We start from the raw sequence: 23,575 nt of genomic DNA, 5'->3' as shown, positions 1-23,575 counted from the left end.
AGCTCAGCGTTCAAAACCATAGTGCCCTCAAAGCTCATCACTAAGCTAAAGACCCTGGTACTAAACACCTTCCTCTGCAACTGGATCCTGGACTTCCTGACGGGCGGCCCTAGGAGGAAAGGGTAGGTAACAACACATTTGCAACGCTGATCCTCAACACGGGGGCCCATCAGGGGTGAGTGTTCAGTCCCCTCCTGTACTCCCTGTTCACTCATGATTGCACGGCAAGGCACGACTCTAACGCCATCATCAAGTTTGCCGACAACACAACAGCGGTAGAACTGATCACCGACAAAGATGAGACAGCCTAGAGGGAGGAGGTCAGAGACCTGGCCATGTGGTGCCAGGACAACAACCTCTCCCTCAATGTGATCAAGACAAAGGATATGATTGTGTACTATAGGAAAAGGAGGACCGAGCACACCACCATTCTCATTAACAGGGCTGTAGTGGATCAGATTGAGAGCTTCAAGGTCCTTGGTGTCCATATCACCAACAAACTAACATGGTCTAAACACACTACGACAGTCGTGAAGCAGGCACGACAAAACCTATTCCCCCTCAGGAGACTGAAAAAATTTGGCATGGGTCCTCAGATCCTCAAAAGGTTCTACAGCTGCACCATTGAGAGCATCCTAACTGGTTGCGTCACTGCCTGGTATGGCAACTGCTCGGCCTCTGACTGCAAGGCACTACAGAAGGTAGTGCGTACGGCCCAGTACATCACCGGGGCCAAGCTTCCTGCCATCCAGGACCTCTATGCCAGGCGGTGTCAGAGGAAGGCCCTAAAAATGGTCAAAGACTCCAGCCTCCCTAGTCATAGGCTGTTCTCTCTGCTACTGCATGGCAAGCGGTACCAAAAGGCTTCTTAACATCTTCTACCCCAAAGCCATAAGACTCCTGAACAGCTAATCAAAGGGCTACCCAGACCACTCTTTTACCCTGCAGCTACTCTCTGCTTATTATCTATGCATAGTCACTTTACCTCTACCTACATGTACATATTGCTATTGTTATTTTACTGCTGCTGTAAAATTATTTGTTACTTTTATTTTTTACTTAACACTTATTTTTCTTAAAACTGCATTGTTGGATAAGGGCTTGTAAAGTAAGCATTTCACTGTAAGGTCAACACCTGTTGTATTTGGCGCATGTGACAAATAAAATTTGATTTGATATGATTTGAATCATTGCCCTGAGGCATTGTGATTTTTATTTATTTTTCAGACCAGAGGAAAGAGTGCCTCCTACTTGCCCTCCAACACCACTTCCAGCCGCATCTGGTCTCCCATCCAGGACCAACCCTGTTTAGCTTCAGAGGCAAGCCAGCAGTGGGATGCAGGGTGGTATGCTGCTGGCAAATGATAGAAGGGCAATGATATAAGGGCAATGTTTAATGTCTGTAACTTCCATTACATGAAGAAGAAAGCAACAAGCTATCCTCCCGTCGAAATGTTAAGCGATTAAATGAATGACCTGCATCCTCATCTCAGAGGGAGTTGAAACGGGTGCGTAAAGCCCATGCAGGTACAGGCATTCATGTAACATAGTGGCACACACACTGTCTGCGCACGCACTTGCACAGCGAATGGAATCACTGACGGAGGCACACGCGTTGAGGCTTGGACTTCACGTCTTACCAAGTGCAATATGCTTCTAATCTGAAAGACTGCGCCTTGAATCCTATCAGAGAGTTGCTTCATGCTTATTAACGTAAACCAGAGGCGGTTGAATATCATATCCGAGCTCTCTCACATTTTAACAAGGACATAGCCCACGCGTAAAACCTTGACAGGACACTGGGCAACATTTTGAGTCTGAGAACAAATTAAATAGAAGAGGTTTTATTCTAGATTCTGGTTAACGACGGGTGAATTTTTGTTTCTTTAGGAACGGAAAATCTGCAACGCATCAAACGCGCACTGCCAAAGTGCACGTGCATTTTTTAACACTAACAAAAAGGAACGTTGTAGCAATTTCACAATTGTGGAAATTCAAAGCAACTATTCTTTGCAAGGGGTCCTACAAGTATGTATGATTTCAACATGTTTGTAGTACTAGATTCCCATGATCTGGACCTCCGTTAGAATTGTAGAGATCTGTGCAGTGAAGTAGCCTAGTTTTGTGTGTGAGAACCTTTTTTCCTTTCTTATTGGAGTATTTCAAACACGCATATACCCTGGTCTGTGGATGACACTCTTCCTTTACCAATGATGTCAAATCTCGGATTTTAAGATTTTCAGAGAATGGTCAATGATCGATGGACAATCATGAACAGTGTGTCAGAACTCGAAGATGGACAACAGCATAAATCTCAGGTAGACATTGCATGCTGCACAGACTCATTAATTGATCTGCTCTGCTCAAAATCAAAAACCCCAGGTGTAAAGCCTGCAGGCACCATCAAGTATTTCATAAAATATACTGTGGCTCATAATAATGCAAAACTATTGCACGTAATTACACATAGAAAACTAATACACATTTATTTCGTGAGAACTAAATAAACGTGCCTATTTAGGGAAAGCCTGTACCTATATTTAGTCATTGTTTTGACTTTAAAATTACGCTAATATGATGTGAATTATACACATTTAATTATAATAGTACATAATGTACTGGTAAATCCATAAATTGCTACTGTGTAGCTTGAGTTGATGATGATTTCTAATTGACAAATGGCAAGATGTCTGAGTGATCCTGTAGAAACAGAAATGAGCTAAATCCTGTCTATCTCTGGGTTTTTTTTTTATTGAAATATTTTTCATTCATTGTCGGGTCCACTGACTTTACGATTTGTGCATCTCTATAGGAACATTAGCCTTTCAGCTGTCCAGCTGCAAATGTGTTTTTTTAATTTATATTTTTGTATAAATGTCTATCAAGGTAAAACAAAGAGAAAAAAAGAAAAGGGCATTACTGTAAAGTGGAGGAAACTGATGTTAAAACAGTTTCTTATCTCACATATTAACTTTATAACACTCAGTGCAAATGAGTGAGTGCACTTCTATGCTAGTTAAATATCTCAGTGGAGTATTTGGCATTGTGAAATGGCATACATACTAGGCTAAGTTTGTCGAATAGTCTTTTTTTTATGTAGCTTGGTGTCTGAGATTATATGTTTTTTTTGGCATGATACTCTCTTCAGGCTGTGTATTAGAGAACAGCATTATGGGTCTTGTTACTAATATACTTCTGTAGGAAACCTGTGATTTCTGCTTTTTGTTCAGTTGAAAGCCTGTATTTCTGGCCACAGGTGAACGAGGGGATCAGAACCTCAGCAGCTGCTTATCACAGGTGGACAACCACCATGCATGTTTTTCTCTCATTATCATAATGAGTATGATGTAGACTTCACACACACAAGCACACACACACACGTTCACACACACAAGCACACACACAGACAGAGAGAGAGAGCTGTCTCCATGTAAGCCCAATGAGTTTCTGACATCATTTCATTGCTCCCATTTGGACCAGCTATCATTGACATGTTTGTTACAGTTGCATCATCAACACTGTTTAATGACTGCTTTGTTAAGTATTTCAACTGACCAAACCCAAACCCAACCCAAAACCCTTGATTTTGTCCTTCACTCATGCAACACAATACGAATTCATTTATGAATCATCCTTTTATTGAAACCAGTTAGGAATTCATTGGCTGCTTTGACTGGTGTTTCTCAATATAATCTCAATTAACCCAGAATGAAAGTCTTGCATAATAGGTCTGCTGCCCGATTAAGTTATGGGTCCATTCATGTTAAAGGAGAAGTTCGCCTTTTTTCAACCAACTCTCTATTTTTGATGTAAGTGGCATGTTATAGAAAGGTCCAGACACTTTTTTTGCAATTTCACTTTTTATTTTCCACAACCAGCAATTCACATCCTCATCCTGCAGTACAGGGGCTCTGAAAAAAAGAATTGCTCCAAAAAACACACATATGTCCTTTTAGAAACTGAAATGCTCCCAGTATAGTCATGCACGTCTTTAGACGTTGTGCACATGAAATTGTGTCATTCCGAACTTTAACCGCAACATTACATATAATTTTGTTCAACTCAAACCGTTTCCCCTATCCAGCGGTTTCATTCTCCGCGCAGCCTGCTGTTAGAATGGACCGAGCGGTATCGCAATAAAATGGAATATAACATTGCGGATAAAGTTCGGAATGACACAATTTCATGTGCACAACGTCTAAAGACGTGTATCACTATACTGAGAGCTTGTACGTTTCTAAAAGGACGTATTTGGGTGTTTTTGGAACATTTGTTCATCTTTCTTCATGCTGCAGGATGAGTAGGTGAATCGATGGTTAGGGTAAGTTTCTTTTGAAAAAGCATCTGCACCCTTCCTTAGCATGCCATTTACATTGAACATTGTAAAAAGCTAAATTCCCCTTTAAGAGAAGCAATTACAGGCCCAGTGCTGTCAGAAACGTGATTGTTCTGTGTTTTATATATATTTCCACACTAAGAGGTTGGAATAATTGTGAAAATTATGATAATTCCCTTTTAGTGTAAGAGCTGTTTGAAAAGACTGCCTGTAATTTCAGCCTGTTTTGGTGGGATGGAGTTTTGGTCTTCCATGGTGACATCACCATGTAGTAAATTAGTTAATAGGCCAATAACAAAGAGTTCCAAACCTCTCTGCCAATAACAGCACATCTTCAGTTTTACTCTCCTGTTACAGGTTTTGGTTTTTCCATTTATGTTTTGAGGTTGGACTTTAGCGCGTATAGCACATTAGGGTGTAGGGCGCACCGATTGGTGTCACCTCGTTAGTCAGTATGTGTTACAACTGTGCTTGTTTCCATCTCATTAGTGTTTCACCTGTGTTGGCCCAGGTGCTATTTAAGAGTGTCTGGTCCAGTGCTCTAATTGTCTTGAGAGATATGGAGGGTAAACACATTTAGTTGTTGCTCCTATTTAAAAAAAAATCTCGACAAAGTATCCTTTATCTGATTTCATTTTGTTCCACCTTTTTGGTTTGCTTCCTGTCTTTAAGTTTGATGTGGGTTTTCTTTTGTTTGCCTCTTCTTGCTCAAATTTAGTGGGTGCTCATTGTGGGTGTCTTTTTTAGGTTCCAGTTGTTGTTGTTGGTCAACTTTCAGTGGTCACCCCCATGAGTGTCTTTCAGAACCCCTCCTAAAACCCCACCGGTTTCGTTTGGTTGTTGTCAGTTACTCTTTGTTATTTCCCCTCTCTGTTTGAGTGACAATGTCTGGTTTTCTTGCTGGGGAACGTAACGAAATGGGTGCGCGTCCAGGATATTGTTCCCAATGAGTATGCTAGTCGCTCAAGTCACCTATTCTGAAGCTCTGCTCTGCTCAGATATTTGAATGTTCAAAATAAGCTTTTGTGGTAGTTTTTGTCACTAACATCCACCTTGAGGGGATATAAGATTGGCGGAGTCATTTTGAAAGTTGCATAAAGGCAGAGGCTTATAAAATTAAAGCCATAGAGTTGGAAGCATTTGTGGAAAACCCTACGTGGGAGATGCTAGATAAATGTACAAAGGTGAATCCGCTTGTCATTGCAAAGCATTATGACATCAGTGGCATCTGGCGATCCAAAAGCAGTAGCCAAAGAGTTGATCGGTACTGTTTTGGTGGCGGAGGAAATCCTCTCAGAGATAGGCTGATGAAAAGGGCGCTACGGGTAGAGTACATCCCGTAAAGTGCAACTAAGGGAGTTAGAACTAAAGGCAAAGTTGGAGCAAAAACTATTTTGAGCTTGAAAAACAAATTACAGCTTGTTCCCACAGATAAAGATAAATATCGTATCCGCCAGTTTGTCATTACTGCCATGAGAAAGAAACAGTCTCTGTGTCCTAAGTTGCAACAGAAACATGAGAGGGAGTAAAGGTTGTTTCTTCTTGTTGGAGCACTCCAGTTCATAAAGATTTTGGTTCAGATGTGTATGAACCTTTTGAGTGGCAATGCTGTTAAGCAGCCAATGAAAATACTGCGAGACACTGGGGCAGCCCATTCCTTCATTTTGGAGGGTGTTTTACCTATGTCTGACACTTTTTATTTTTGTTATTTATTTTATTTTATTGAATATGCGAAACATACAATATACTTGCAGTGAAGCCGCTCAACAACTACACCATACCAGTCATCCAACAAACTCCAATTCAGAGCGACACACAGAAGCATCCAGGGTCAATTCCCTGCTCAAGGGCACGTTGACAGATCTCCCACCAGGCCAAAAAACGTGAACCCGAACCCTACAAGATCCCCCCACAGTTCCCCAATAGCTGTCCCTCAACCATTCGAGACCCCTCCCACAGCCCCCCCAAAAATAAAAATAAAAAATACAAATTAATTCCATTACCCACCCCCAAGAACCCCCCAATGCACCAACAACCAAGAGAATTAACTAAAGAGAAAAAATAAAAGACAGAAGAAAACAGCAAACAACAATGCAAAAAAACAAAGGTCAACTAAAATCATAACAACAATGCCTATGTCTGACACTTCAGCAACTGGCTACAGTGTGTTAGTACACGGCGTGGAGATGGGCTGCAGCGAAGTTCCTTTGAATAATGTGGAGCTCTAGTCTGATCTTATTTCTGGTTCCGTTGTCGTTGGAGTGAGGCCTAGCCTATCAGTGAAGGGGGTCTCATTCATTTTGGGAAACGATTTGACTGGAGGGAAGGTCGTGCCAAATCCTGTCGTTTGTAAGGAACCCAGAGTAGAGGAACCTGATGGGTTATCAGAAAGTACCCTAGAGCAGTGATTCCCCCCATGGGGGTCGTGGTAGGATTTTAACAGGTCGCGTGACTTGTGCATATAAATAAATATATATATAACATTATTTTGAAAGTCAACCACCGCACAGCTTATTGTTGCTGACTTTACATAAATTGAAGAGATTATAGAGTCTATCAAACATCTAAAGAACAATAAATCCCCAAGTGTTGATGGAATAACATCAACATTTTACAAATAATTTGTCAAATTTGTCTTCTTAATAATGACTATAAGATGACTATAATAATTAAAGAAGTCCTGGATGCAATCATTGTTGAAACACAGTCTGGCTTTATGAGGAACAGACATATTTCTAACAATATCAGAGTAGTATTAGACATACTTGACTACTCAGACCTAATAACCGAGGATAGCTTCATATTATTTTTTATTTTTTATAAAGCATTTGACACAGTAGAGCATCAGTTCCTCTTCCACTCCCTTGAGAAATTTGGCTTTTGGGATTTTTTTCTGTAAGGCTAATAAGACTCTCTATACAATTCCTAAGAAGACCCACTTCTATGTGGAATTTTATTCCTCATCATGTCTTCTCTACTTTTGGTGGCCATAACTTCATGTTGATTGACAAAGTACTTTTCATCGGCAAGTTTTCTTGTCATGGTCCTTAATTTATAAGCATAATTTTCTCCACACAGATATTATATATGGAATAATCGGGATATATTGTAAAAAAAAATACCTCTTTGTTTTTAGAATGTTGGTTCCGAAAATAATATCCTATTGGCGAGCCAACTTGTAAATGCAGAGGGTTTTTACTTAGTTATAAGGAATTCTTATCACTTTACAAGATCCCTGTAACACCTAAATATTTTGCGATTGTTTTAGATGCCATTCCCTCAGGTGTTGCTTTATTATTCAGGAATGTGTCAATACCTGACCCTCGGAACCTACCTTACATTAACCCTGTTGACTCATCAGTAGGAAAGATTTGTTTCTTCCATTCAACAACAGAGCGATACGAACCTTGTTTCAGCAGGATGTTGTATCTATACCTTATGTCATTCCTTATTGGAACAGTTTTATTGATAATATCTGTTGGAAAAAAGTATGGATGTTGCCACACACATACCTACTTGTTAACAAAATAAAGGATGTTTCTTTTAAAAGTATTCATAAATATTATCCTGCCAACCACTATATGAAGAAGTTTAAGAAAAACATAAACTCTAATTGTACCTTTTGTAATAACCATCCAGAAACGGTGTTGCATCTTTTTTGGCATTGTATTCATGTAAGGAAACTGTGGCAAGACATAATTGAACACATTTATGAAAATGTTATACTCTTGTGGAGAGATGTACTGCTTGGATTCTTTACGTACGATAGAAATAACCTGAACAATTTTTATGTAATTCATTTCATTAATCTTTTGGACAAATTTCAGGATATGAATTTCAGGATATGAATACTGACTATGTCCACTTCACCGTCAGACCATTTTATTGGTATACTACACAGTATTGTAAAAGTTGTATTTTTTGTGATCCAATACATAATATAGTCATAATTTGGTTGTAATCCAGAGAGGAAGAAAAATTATCTAGATCCTTTGAGGCTATGGAGGGATCCTTAGGGGGGATCCTTAAATTGAGGCTATGGAGGCTATGGAGGGATCCTTAAATTGTGGATTTAAAAGAAAACATGAGTCATCAGCATACAATGAAACCTTTGTTTTTAAGCCCTGGATTTCTATCGACTTGATATTATTGTTGGATCTGATTTCGATGGCCATAATAAATAAATATACCGATAATGAACAACCTTGTTTAACTCCCCTTAACAGTTTGATACTTTCTGAGAAGTAGCCATTATTTACAATTTTACATCTATGGTTACTATACATAACTTTAACCCATTGTATAAGAGATTCTCCAAAATTTAAATATTCGAGGCATTTATACTGGACAAAACAATATAAACATTTAAAGTGTTGGTCCCATGTTTCATGAGCTGAAACAAAGTATCCCAGAAATGTCCCATACTCACAAAAAGCTTATTTATGTTTACATCCCTATCAGTGAGCATTTCTCCTTTGCCAAAATAATCCATCTACCCGACAAGTGTGGCATATCAAGAAGCTGATTGAACAGCATGATCATTACACAGGTTTTTGTATTTATTATGGATCCCCATTTGCTGTTGCCAAGACAGTAGCTACTCTTCCTGGTTTCCGGCAAAATTAAGGCAGTTATACAATTTTAAAAACATTACTATACATTCATAACAGATTTCACAACAGACTAAGTGTGTGCCCTCAGGCCCCTACTCCGCTACCACATATCTACAACACAAAATCCATGTGTATGTGTGTGTGTTTAGAGCGTATGTTTGCATGTCTGTGCACCTTGTGCTGGGGACAATAAAATGCTGAACAAAATTATAAACGCAACATGCAACAATTACAACGATTTTCCTGAGTTACAGTTCATAAAACAAAATGTGTCAATTTAAATAAATTAGGCCCTAATCTATGGATTTCACATGAATGGGCAGGAGTGTGGCCATGGGTGGGCCTGGTTCCTTAGTGGGTGGGCCATTGCCAGTCAGAATTAGTTTTCCCCCATAAAAGGGCTTTATTACAGACACAAATACTGTCCGGGTGGCTGGTCTCAGACAATCCCACAGGTGAAGAAGCCAGATGTGGAGGTCCTGGGCTGCCATGGTTACACGTAGTCTGCGGTTGTGAGGCCGGTTGGACGTATTGCCAAATTCTCTAAAATTATGTTGGAGGCAGCTTATGGTACAGAAATTAACATTAAATGCTCTGGCAACAGCTCTGGTGGACATTCCTACAGTCAGCATGCCAATTACACGCTTCCACAAAACTTGAAACATCTGTGGCATTGTGCCATCTGACAAAACTGCACATTTTAGTGGCCTTTTATTGTCCCCATCACAAGGTGCACCTGTGTAATGATCATTATGTTGGATGGTTGAGAGAATGCCAAGAGTGTGCAAAGCTGTCATAAAGGCAAAGGGTAGCTACTTTGAAGAATCTGAAATATAAAACATATTTTGATTTGTTTAACACTTTGTTGGTTACTACATGATTCCATTTGTGTTATTTAATAGTTTTAATGTTTTCACTATTATTCTACAATGTAGAAAATAGTAAAAATAAAGAAAAAACCTTGAATTGGTAGGTGTGTCTAAACTTGTGACTGGTACTGTATATAGCATTATCTTGCACATCTTAATTTATGTCCACAATTAACCAATAAAATCCATAATAATGTAAGCATTTCACATGAAGGATTGATACCAATAAACAGGACTGGGATTCACAACTGTTAACATTTTGGCAAGCAATTATTATTTTGGGGAACAATTATTGTTAGTCATCCTATACTGTCCTTAACATCATTACCCCTTAGCAACAGATGTGGGATACATACCCACACTCTCCCTTCCCCCACAAACAACCAGAAGCTCAGATGTTCAACAGTTGTTCCATCCCCAAGCCCAACTCGAGAGAAGACTTGCGAATGCACATACAGTTGTAGCTGTTTGAGTAGGCATGCAAAATTGAGCAAGAATGGGGAGATTTGCTTAATAAATGTCAAGTCCTACCTGATGGAGCTCAGATACACCCCTTTCCCCTGAAACACAGCCACTCTGGTCCCCCTTTGTGATCATTTTCCCAAGCATCTCTGAGCAGTCAGACCTTGTGATTATTTTGTAACCCCAGAGCCACAATAATTTGCCCCCTCTCTGAATGTCTGAGTATGACCCCCTCCACATTAATTACTGCAGCTAGTGCTGCCAGCACTGCCACTACCTGGGTGGAATTCCCACCAGCTACAGTAGGTACAAAGTCGTCAAGGTACTCATTAGCAGCTTTGAGAAATTCCTTGTATGTTATGCTTACCCACCAGGGGGCTTTGGCTTTGTTGGACCAACCCTGCCAGGCAGGCTCAGACTCTTGAGGGGGCGGTGCTGCTTAAGTGGGTCTCTGACCACGTTTATGTTTCTGTCTTGGCTGTGTACAGGCTACTTGCAGTAGGCCTATAAAACAGCTAAGGACTTTTCCTTAGTGTGTGGGTCGCTCAGGTGGGTGTCTAGGGTATAGGGTTGGGGACCGTTCCATCATGATAGGACAATAAATAGACTATATTTGTAGTTAATTAAAATATATATATATTGCATATCTGCACAAAATTGAAAACGCTCTGTCACAACTCCTGCTCTTAGACACACATGGGCTCTGGCATTTGCACCAATTTTCCTTTTTCACTCACTTAATTCACCACACTTTTCCAATCACAAAAACATACACCCCATCTTCCATCACAACCACACTCCCACCACATATACCCACATACTGTGCCTTCTATGTCCTCTGTTTGCTGTGTTTTTATCTCTACCATGTTGATTCCTACCTAATTTCGGTGTCACGGTCGTTTGTAGAATTAACGGACCAAGGCGCAGCGTGCGTAGAGTTCCACATGTTTAATTAAAGAAACTCACCAAAACAATACAGAACAAAAACGTGAAGTCAAATGCAGTGCACACTGGCAACTACACACAAACAAACAAGATCCCACAAAAACAATATCATATTATCAATTTTTGGATTTTGTTGTTTTCCAGTTTTTTATTCCCATTGGGTGTTCCATTATTCGACTCCTCTATGTGAACTTTGTATTATTTAGAATAGCCATGGATTAGTCTTGGTGTCTCGGAAAAGTTGGTTATTAATGTACAGTTTATCGACTACGAGAGCTACGAGTTTCCCTTCGTGTCTATTCACTTTGAAGAGTGGACGTAGAACTTTGTGCCGTTCTGCAATTTCTTTCGGGAACTGATCATTCATGCCTATTTTCATGCCAGCGAGTCTTTTGCCCAGGCTTTTAACAATTATTTTATCCTTAATTAAAGAATGAAAATTTGTCAGTGACTCTTTGTTAGTTCCCTTTTCTGTTTGAGCGACAATGAAAACAATCACAGTCAGGTACTTCATTGTTGCCCAGAAATTATTTGACACTGAGATAAAAATGGCTGCATTGGAGTTAAGAGATGCTAGAACGAGGAGGGAAACCGGAACGAGTAGCTTCACCGTCTCTTTGCAAGGTATGGAAAAGTCTATGGGCTGAATGTCCCCTCCCCTTCCGAAATTCAAAAGACACGAACGTCTGCGAAACTGTGATTTGTCCAAATAACCGGAACTACTGCTGTGTGCTATCCTACTCATTCCATTCAGTCCAGACAGATTCTTCAGCTAGGACGCAGAATCTGTCCACAATATATTAGCAATAAAACATCCTCCCGTACAGGAGAGACTGAAGTCCCTGTGGCACCAATACAACTACCAGCATTCATCCAGTGGAAAGAAGGAGAAGTGTACACTAACACACATGCAGGGAACACTAACACACATGCAGGGAAATGCACATAATGATGGATGTGTTTGGTGATCCCTTGCTCTTGGTGGCACATGCTTTTTCTGCTGAGTGTAACTTGGAGAAACAGATGGCCCTGGCCCAATAGGTAGTGTACCTGTGAAAGAGGTTGGAATAAGGCTTGGTGTAGTCCAGGGGGATTTTGGACTGGTTAGGCGGGGAAGAACCTCTTCCTGACAAATCACAATGTGCAGCCAGGGAGAGGTAGGGCATTCTCATCCATCTGTGCTACCACCTCTGTATATAATACTTGAAATGCTGTTAAGATGAACTGACGACCACATTCAATAACATTGAATGTTTTAAATCTCTCGAAGTAAAAGAGGATCGCCTGCTCGCCTTGCTCCTGTGACTTGGTCACAAATTTGCTATCAACAGCTCCACAACTATAACCCATAACTATGTTCATCATCAGTGTGTGGTTGATTGCTTCAAGGCTTTATGTAAAACTCAAATACTTGTAAAGAATGCTTGTAAACAACTGACTGGAAGCTTTCGTTGAGATGGAAATGAGATTACCGTTCTGTCTTATAGTGTCTGCCTCAATTCGTCACTGTTTGCTGTGACCAAGTATTGTAGGCCTATGTACCCTTACGTAAAAAACAGCCTTCTGGCAAACAATTTTGGCAAACCATTGGCTAATTTGCGGCAAGATAATATATTGACATGCAAATTAGTTTTGTGGCAAACTGTTGCTGTAAATTTGCGGCAATTTGTGAACTTCTGGCAACAATTCTGTGAAACTTCTGGTAAACATTTACTGAAAACTATTTATATTTTGGCATCTTAAAAGGGAGAACTTGAATTATGTCTAATATAGCAATTCAAATGATTTTTCTAATATGAAATATTGTTACTCAAAAAAATGCTGGGTTAAAAATGACACAATATGGGTAATTTCGACAACCCAGTGCTTGGTCAATATTGGCCAAACACAGCATTGGGTTAATTCAAACCAGGGGGTTTGGGTTGAGCTTCTAACCCAGCGCCTTGGGTTGAGCGCTTGATCCAACTGCTGAGTAAATTAGACTTTATTGCTGGGTTAAAACAACCCAGTATGTTGGGTTGTGACATAAACGCAGCACATTGGGTTGGGGGATTAACCCAGAAACTGGGTAATTTATGTCATCCTCTGGTTATTTTCAGTATCCTCCTCATTTAAATTTTGCTTGCCTATTTTTGCCTTCTCTACCATCCAACCCTTCCCTTTCCTACACACACACAATCAAGATACAATGTTGAATCAATGTATAATGCTTGCATTTCAGAACCTACATCACATCAGAGAATGTACAGGAATATACCAAACATTTTAATAGCACATTGAAACAAAGTCCTATTGTCTAAATATGTATTATTTCACAAGATAAGATTTAATGACATAGGATTGTTTATCATAATGTATTTATGAACTCATCAAAAAAAGAAACGTCCTCTCACCGTCAACTGCGTTTATTTTCAGCAAACTTAAGGTGTAAATATTTGTATGAACATAACAAGATTCAACAACTGAGACATAAACTAAACAAGTTCCACAGACATGTGACTAACAGAAATTGAATAATGTGTCTCTGAACAAAGGGGGGGGGTCAAAATCAAAAGTAACAGTCAGTATCTGGTGTGGCCACCAGCTGCATTAAGTACTGCAATGCATATCCTCCTCATGGACTGCACCAGATTTGCCAGTTCTTGATGTGAGATGTTACCCCACTCTTCCACCAAGGCACCTGCAAGTTCCTGGAAATTTCTGGGGGGAATGGCCTTAGCCCTCACCCTCCGATCCAACAGGTCCCAGACGTGCTCAATGGGATTGAGATCCGGGCTCTTCGCTGGCCATGGCAGAACACTGACATTCCTGTCTTGCAGGAAATCACACACAGAACGAGCAGTATGGCTGGTGGCATTGTCATGCTTGGAGGGTCATGTCAGGATGAGCCTGCAAGAAGGGTACCACATGAGGGAGGATGATGTCTTCCCTGTAACGCACAGCGTTGAGATTGCCTGCAATGACAACATGCTCAGTCCGATGATGCTGTGACACACCATCCCAGACCATGACGGACCCTCCACCTCCAAATCGATCCCGCTCCAGACTACAGGCTTCGGTGTAACCAGTACCAGTTTGAAAAATATTCTAAGTATGGAGGTTGTTTTGTGCCTAGCCAAAAAAAAGGGATTAAATATGTATTAAAAAAATAGATATATATTTCCTGATTTTCTTATATCTCCCACATATAGAACAGACACTTCAAAACCTTGTTTCTTATGATGTATTTGTTTTACTTGTCTTTTTTGCCAATTATGAATGTTCTATTTAATGCATTTCTCTGGGCTACAGTAGTAAAGGCCAAATTAAATATTTTATCGAATAATCTTTTCATATTCTTTTTGTACCTAAAGGGGTCCTAAAATCCCAAATACTCCCCTCGTGCATAAAAAGGTAGTGTTTACAGAATACTATCTGCATGTAAGGCTTTTATGTTCTTTAACTTCAAGCTATAATCAAGTTGTCCAAAAGCAAGAGCGTTTCCTGGTCCATCTCTTCCGCTGCAAAAGAGAGGGTAAAAGGGAAAGGGGTAAAAGGGAAAGGGGTAAAAGGGAAATGCGTCTTTCGCATTTAATCCAACCCCTCTGAATCAGAGAGGTGCGGGGGGCTGCCTTAATCGACATCGACGTCTTCGGTGCCCAGGAAGCATATGTTGTTGGGCGTTAACTGCTTTGCTCAAGGGCAGAACAGCAGATCCACCTTGCTGGCTCAGGGATTTGGACCAGTGACCTATAAATTACTGGCCTAACACTTTTTAACCGCTAGGCTTAACCGCTGAGGGGATTTTAAGGAATCGTTCCACCCACATTTCTGAATGAAATACTGTACTTTGAGGGAAGAGTTGATAAGTCAGGTCAAATGGTTGAACAAAGGCAAGGGAGTGAAGAAAGAGCAAAATGAATAGGGTCGGCAGTAGATTCGAGGTCAGAAAGTTAGGCCGATTTTCCAATCACCGAGCTGCCTGAGGGGAAATCTGCAGGGAGTGAACAGTCAGCCAGAAGGTTACTAGCTGCAATATCTCTGTATACTACCTACTGCTTTTGTGCCCTTGAACAAGTCACTTTACTACTATGTGTCCATGAGCTGCTCCCAGACTGTGATGTGTGTTTTGTGTGTCAGGTTGGTCACTGTGACAGAATATCTGTGTAAATGACCAATAAAGCAAGTATGGTAAAATAAAGGCCAGGCTATCTATGGTAGCTTTGCATCTAATGTATCTAGTCCCAAAGTGGCTGCATTGTTCTAAATCTGAGACTGACTCTGGTGAAGTTAAGTCTTTCAGGTTTCCGTTAAGGTTGAACTATTGGTTATCGATGACAATGTCAAAGACGTAGATGCTGTTTTACACAGGGTCAATGACAATCAATGTTTTTTCCCTCCAAAGCTCTGTCCCCACTCTCAAAAAGGAATTTCTCAGTTTTACTTACCCTCAAACTTTGGAATCAAAGAGGCCAGGTTCCACTCATTCAAAGTGGCCAGGTTTCACTCATTCAAGTATAGAAATAAGAAAATGTTAGAAACATAACCAGCTAGCTAAAAGTTAAAGTAAACTCTAACGTTAGCTAGCTAACAGAATTTTCATCCATCCTCCTCAACTTCACAAGTCCAACTAAAGCTACCACTGTCAGAAACCTGTAACGGCTGTCTAATTCCTCCTCCTCGGATGAGGAGAAGGAGTAAGGGTCGGACCAAAACGCAGCGTTGAATGAAGACATAATGAATTTATTTACAGACAGAGGAAGACGGTAAAACGCTTAAACAAACTACAAAACAACAAACGACGTAGACAGACCTGAACTTGAGAACTTACATATACACGAAGAACGCACGAACAGGTACAGACTACACAAACGAACGAAACAAACGAAACAGTCCCGTGTGGTGCATACAGACACAGACACAGGAACAATCACCCACCAACAAACAGTGAGAACAGCCTACCTTAATATGGTTCTCAATCAGAGGAAACGTCAAACACCTGCCTCTAATTGAGAACCATATCAGGCAACACCTTTAACCCAACATAGAAACACATAACATAGAATGCTCACCCCAACTCACGCCCTGACCAACTAAACACATACAAAAACAACAGAAAACAGGTCAGGAACGTGACAAAACCATTGAAAACCAGTACAGTGACTAGCTAACTCAATCAATTACCATACAAGCATGAGATAAGCCTGCCAAATAGCTTGGTTAAATTAAACCAGATGGAGAATAAGAATAAAAACATACATTCATTTATATTCCGCAACAACATTTCAGTAAGCTAGCATCGTGATCATCGCTGCGAGGCTAACATTAGCTAGTTAACATTACCACAGCCAGAGATATTGGCACAGAAATTGGCTAGCTAGCTAACGGTCTTTAGCAAGATAACGCTCAAGCTAACGTTAGCTAGCTACCTAATTATGATAGGACAACCTATTTAATTGGAATTACCATTAAATTCATATTTCGTAACGTTTGTTACTTACCGTTTTCACGGTTTTCAGTCAACCAAAACATCCTTAGTCTGTCAAAATAACTTAAGCCATTTTTCACTCATCGGTCAGTCACACTAGAACTAGAATGCTTGCTAGTATTCTGGTGTACTTCACGCACGTGTGGCGGGAGAATTAACCCACTGGCTGGGTCAATTCTAAGGTGTTGATGCATCCTTCTCCAAATACAGCCTCTTACAACACCACGGGTAGGGGAAGGTTACCCATCTGCAAAAGTAAGTTTGATTCAAATCAACTCATATTGTTGCTTGCTAGTTAGCTAGCTACCTTAGTTGTTGTGCTAGCTATCATGCGAACATATTTACTTTTTTTATTTGATTTATTTAACCTGGCAAGTCAGTTAAGAACAAATTCTTATTTACAATGACGGCCTACCCCGGCCAAACCCGGACGACGCTGATCCAATTGCGTGCCGCCCTATGGGACTCTCAATCACAGCCGGTTGTGATACAGCCTGGAATCGAACCAGGGTCTGTAGTGACACCTCTAGCACTGAGATGCAGTGCCTTAGAATGCCGTGCCACTCGGGAGCCCAAAATGCATAGAAGTATTAAAAGACAGCAACGTATTCACATAAAAATGTGTTTAGGCAAATCATTAGTCAGATAGCTAGCTACCTATCACATGAATTGTGCAAAAATAGTATAGCTAACGTTAGCTAGCTAAACGCTAGCCAGTCAGTGGCGCTGACAGATTTAAACTGGTATCAACAAAATGTGTTTCACTCTATCCCATAAAACATGACATTGCTAACTAGGCATCGTTTACCTAATAAAAAAAGTTTTTGTTTATGAGGAAGTTTAATTAATACGTTAGACACTCACCAGACTACTTTGGTAGGTATTGTAACTAGCTAGATAGCTTGGTTTCCATTTTCCAATGGATGTTTTTAATCCCCTTGATTGGTCATCCACAGGTTACTGGTCTTGGAACTCGTGTTCTTGCTTCTGGTGAACTGTTTGCCAAAAGTTTGCCGTAGATTCACCACTAGTGGTAAATGTTTGCAAACTCTGGCAACAAATTCATTTTTGTAAGGGTACAGTATGAGAACTTTTGGAATGCTTCAGTAGGTTTCACATATTGTTAGCCATCAAATTAGTTATATGTTGTGGACAGATCTTCTTCAACACCTTTCTATAATGTACATGAATCAGAAAATTAATCTGAAAAGTTATTGACCATGCATTTAGTGTGTATGGTCAAGGTTAGTGAAGCTTTTGGACTTGTGGATAGTTCCACCTGCACTCTGTTGGACTAAATCAATAGCAGATAGATTCTTGAATGGAAGATTTCTGCCTCACAAGGCCAAGAAGGAATTTTACTCCATAAATTGACTCTAAAAACTAAAGTGAACCAAATACTGCAGACATTTACATACAGCGCATTTTGTATGTTGGTGTAGTGATGTTCTGGACTGTGAATAACTCACAACACCAATCTTTGGAAATAGCAGAAGATGTCAATCCACCCTACTACACACCCTTAGAAAAAAGGTGCTATCTAGAACATAAAAGGGTTCTTTAGCTGTCCCCATATGATAACCCTTTGAAGAACCTTTTTTGGTTCCAGATAGAACCTGGAACCAAACAGGGTTCTGCTATGGGGACAGCCGAAGAACCCTTTTGGAACCCTTTTTTCTAAGAGTGTAGATATAGGTCGTTATCAATAGAACATCACAATAAGGTGCAGAGCGTTTGATTTTATTGCTGGGAGGCAAGGAGACCATTGACTGCCGTTTTCAAGGGATTGTTAAATAAAACTTAACTTTTTGGTTGTCATATAATCACCTCTTGAAGAGTATAGTCAGAACTAAAAATGTCAGATCATTCCATGCAAAACAATTGCACACATTTAGCTCTATCATCAGAGATACAGTATACAGCAAGTAAGCCTAACTGCATGCTTTTCATTATCAGTAAACATCAATTTATCATGTAATTTCAGATACGTGAGGCTATAGCTCTCAATATTGGCCACCATTAATTGGATATTTGAGTGCTATAAAGTGAAAGTGAACTAAACCTGACCTGAAGTATGAGTGGTGTAAGTTAATTTCCCATCCTTTGTGGCCTCTGCCTGTCAAGCAACAGAAAGCCGCATTTGCCGATGTTAGCTGATGCTTACTTTGCAAGCTACCAGTAAAAACGTTGTACTGTTGGCTAAACATAGCGTGTTAACTTTTTTCTCCAACCAACGTAGGCCTACCTAGCAAAGTTATCTAACATTATCCCCTTTTAAACTTTGTTTTTAAGAGTGTTTAATCACGATTGCTGCTGACAGACATGATAGACATTGATTTGTGGACCACGGCCGATGTCAAGCTCTTTCCAAAAGTCTAATCTCCGATAAAGCAAGCGGTATGAAATATTGTTTGCTTCTACATGCCAAATATAGGCTACCCTTAAGTATCTAAAAATACATGATCAATTGATGTTTACTGATTGCGAAAAGCATACAGTTACTTGCTGTTTAATAACTGATGATAGAGCTAAATGTGGAATAATCTCATGTGTATAATTCTGACTATGCTCTTCAATAGGTGATAATATTAAAACCAAATAGTTGTAACATTTATTTAACAATCCCTTGAAAACGGCACATAGTTGTCAATGGTATTAGTGGAACTGGGGTCTCCTTGCCCCCCGGCAACCAAATCGAATGCTCAGCACCGTATTGTGACGTTTTATTGATAATTAGTTTGTTTTCTACTGGGTTCATATTCACATACATTTTACTGTAAAATAAGCAGTGGCAATGCTGAACAGGTTTACCAAAGCAGATATATACAATGCCCTTATTTATTATGTCTTGCTTGTCTCTCTTCTGGGCTTGTAGTGTTGGCACCTGACTGAGCTGGTTTCTGATACCTCACCCTAATCCCAGGCAAACCCTGTATGTATAATTAAGACGTGGCCTTGATGGTACAGTAACACATTGACCGTAGACCAGGGAGAACACGCACACGCACACACACACACTAGTGCTGAGCGATTAGTGCTTTTTGAGGTCGGTTCGATTATTACAGAATAATTACGGTTTTCAATTTTTGTTTGCATTAAATGCACTATGTGAGTTGAGTGCTGTAACATCACTTATCAACCATCCTTTATTCACCTTACTTGAATAAAATATCTAAGTTGTGTATATTATATTTTGTTTTATTTGATTACTTTAAATTATTTAATTTAAGTTAATCAAAGTAAATGACACATACTTTTGTGCTCCAGAGTGGTGCAGCAGTCTAAGGCACTGCATCGCAGTGCTAAAGTTGTCATTAGAGACCCGGGTTCGATCCTGGGCTCTATCACAACCGATCGTGATCGGAAAATTTGCATTGAGCTCACAGGTATAAACTAATGGATTTCAAATAATTTAACCAGTTAGTCAATCAGTTAATTGCTCAGCACTAACAAACACACACACCTGATAACTGTGTTTCCCTCCTTTAGCGCGATGCTATCAATTGTCTCCTTTTCTGCTGTTTATGAGGTTGTTGCTGTAAACAGGATGTTTATGATGTTTATGATGATGGCACATTGCTACCTTTTAATAATATTTCCATGTTCACGTTGGGCCTTTACTATATACCAGTATTGATGCACAGACCAGTTGGGGTTTTTACTTTACCTTCTATAACGGTATTTCAATGTTAAATGTGATACACTGTGTGTAACGTCCATTTTTATAGTTTACTCTTATACTATTTTAGTCATCTGTCTCTGCTCCCTCTCTCTCTCCATGCCGCTTTCCACACAGACCTAGCCCCGCCCCCGTCACTCAAGGAGAGCGTTTGTTGTTGCTCGACCACGATACCACTTGCATTCAGTCTGCATTGTCAATGCATCACATGCAACAATTTTGATGACAATGATGCTGTTTCCACTTTGCTTCTTAATATAAATCCAAGGTGAGGACCAAGGTGCAGCGTGATACGTGTTCATATTATTTATTAGAAACTGAACACTAAATACAAAATAACAAAAGGAATAACCGAAACAGTTCTGACAGGTGATACAAACACTGAACAGAAAATAACCACCCACAACTAACAGTGGGAAAACAGGCTACCTAAGTATGGTTCTCAATCAGAGACAACGATAGACAGCTGCCTCTGATTGGGAACCATACCAGGCCAAAACATAGAAATACAAAACATAGAACAACATAGAACACCAGACATAGAATGCCCACCCAAACTCACGCCCTGACCAACCAAAATAGTGTGTGTTTTCAACTTAAGGTCCTGCACTACTCAAAAAACGCATTTAGAACCTTTATTATTTAAAAAGGTCAAATACCGTCAAAAACGTAAAAAATATTGTGATATGATATTTTTGCCATATCGCCCAGCCCTAGTTCACGTGCTAATCGGAGCTAGGATACTTTGAAATGTCAAGTGGATGTAGTTATACACCTGCTGCGTTCAACCAGTAAGCAAGTTGGAACTAGGAGTCCTAGATCCGACTAGCACATGAACGCGGCATGAGCTGTTTGATGGCAGCAGCCATTTGTCCATGTGTGGTAAATTTGTTTATCATCATCGCTTCTACAGTATATGACCTTCTTTCTTGGAATATAGGATAAGACATTTTGCATTTAGCCTGTGGTTTTTAATGACATGATTGAACACAGCAAAACGTCAGTGAGCAGCATACTATTTTCAGTATTGGAAAACATAATTACAAGGTTTTTTTTCTTAGGCGTTGACACGTTCACATGCCTTGTTGAACAATTGAATAAACGTGTGAATAAATCAAAACGTGTGAATAAATCAAAACATATTCTACAAAAATTGTAGAAAATTGCCTCTGCCTTGTGTTTTTTAAGTCCCAGTTATCAGGGGTTGATCATAGCAGTGGGCATTTTTCATACAGCGGCCGGGAGCTGGTGGTCAGACAGACAACTTCGGGATGAAAATGATTTTTAGCCCCACTGATTTTAAAACAGGCATAAAGTTTTAGTCATTATTTTCTGGGCTGTAAAATCACCTTTGTCACATTATTCACACATAAGTCTTGCTTGCTCAACTTCATTGTTCATTCATTGGCCCATGGGTGTGTGTGTGGTGTGCCGAATGGAGGCTGCCTGCGAGCTGCAACTACGAATGCAAGCTGATTAATAATAATAAGTATTTAAGTAAGGGAAAAGAATGGACAACGCAGCAGGACGAGGGTAATGTACAGAACGGAGGCGTTTATCCAGCTTATACCACCGTTGCAATAGTAAAGCACACATTTACCGGTAGAAACAAATATTTCTTGATATTTTCATTTTTAAAATATCATTCATATTTTCTCATCTTTTGGTTGCTAGAGACGTGACCCAGTCGTTTGTTCGATATTTATGGACGCAAAACAGTTGTTCGTTGTATATGTTCTGTTGCCATGCTCGCTGGCAACAGAAACATTTTTGCTACCTCAAATCTTTGCTACCTTTACTGCCAATGTGAATTTTTCAAATTGTATCTATTTTTTATTTATTTTTTTATTTGACCTTTATTTAATCAGGCAGGCTAGTTGAGAACAAGTTCTCATTTACAACTGCGACTGGTCCAAGATAAAGCACAGCAGTTCGACACATACAACAACAGAGTTACACATAGAATAAACAAACATACAGTCAATAATACAGTTGAAAAATAAAAATCTATATAGAGGTAAGATAAGGGAGGTAAGGCAATAAATAGTACATGGTGGCGAAGTAATTACAATATAACAATAGACACTGGAATGGTAGATGTGCAGAAGATTAATGTGCAAGTAGAGATACTGGGGTGCAAAGGAGCAAGATAAATATATACAGTATGGGGATGAGGTAGTTGGATGGGCTATGTACAGGTGCAGTGATCTGTGAGGTGCTCTGACAGCTGGTGCGCAGGCGCCGGAAAGAGATGGCTGCCTCGCTTCGCGTTCCTTGGAAAATATGCAGTATTTTGTTTTTTTACGTGTTATTTCTTACATCGGTACCCCGGGTAATCTTAGGTTTCATTACATACAGTCGGGAGGAACTACTGAATATACGATTAACGTCAACTCATCATCGTTCCTACCAGGAATATGACTTTCCCGAAACGGATCCAGTGTCTTGCCTTCCACACAATACAATGGATCTGATCCCAGCCGGCGACCCTGTGCGTCGCCGGAAAAGGGGAAAACGTGGCGGTCTCGTGGTCAGGCTTCGGAGACGGGCACATCGCGCTCCACTCCCTAGCATACTACTCGCCAATGTCCAGTCTCTTGACAATAAGGTTGATGAAATCCGAGCACGGGTAGCATTCCAGAGAGACATCAGGGATTGCAACGTGCTCTGCTTCACGGAAACATGGCTAACTCAAGGGACGCTAACGGAGTCGGTGCAGCCAGCTGGTTTCTCCATGCATCGCGCCGACAGAAACAAACATCTTTCCGGTAAGAAGAGGGGCGGGGGGGTATGCCTTATGATTAACGAGAAGTGGTGTGATCATCATAACAACACACAAGAACTCAAGTCGTTCTGTTCACCTGATCTAGAACTCCTCACAATCAAATGTCGACCGCATTATCTACCAAGGGAATTCTCGTCAATCATAATCACAGCCGTATACATTCCCCCCCAAGCAGACACATCGATGGCCCTGAACGAACTTTATCTGACTCTTTGTAAACTGGAAACCACACACCCTGAGGCTGCATTCATCGTAGCTGGGGATTTTAACAAGGCTAATCTAAAAACAAAACTCCCTAAATTCTATCAGCATATCGATTGTGCTACCAGGGCTGGAAAAACACTAGACCATTGTTACACTAATTTCCGCGACGCTTATAAGGCCCTCCCCCGCCCGCCTTTCGGAAAAGCTGACCACGA

The 23,575-nt window shown here is 40.2% G+C and overlaps 1 protein-coding gene across 1 annotated transcript in view; it reads left to right on the top strand.

The window, feature by feature from the left end:
- Nucleotides 1–1,560: 1,560 nt before the first annotated feature.
- Nucleotides 1,561–23,575, top strand: part of LOC139545741 (fibrinogen C domain-containing protein 1-like) — a 192,793-nt gene continuing 170,778 nt past the window's right edge. The window contains exon 1 of the mRNA XM_071353835.1: nt 1,561–2,318. Within this exon, the coding sequence (XP_071209936.1) occupies nt 2,247–2,318 (72 nt within the window). The 5' untranslated portion in view covers nt 1,561–2,246. The remainder of the gene's footprint in view (nt 2,319–23,575) is intronic.

This window comes from Salvelinus alpinus, chromosome 19 (assembly GCF_045679555.1).
Source record: "Salvelinus alpinus chromosome 19, SLU_Salpinus.1, whole genome shotgun sequence".
NCBI classification, from domain to species: Eukaryota; Metazoa; Chordata; class Actinopteri; order Salmoniformes; family Salmonidae; genus Salvelinus; species Salvelinus alpinus.
This window is presented reverse-complemented; position numbering and strand designations above follow the sequence as displayed.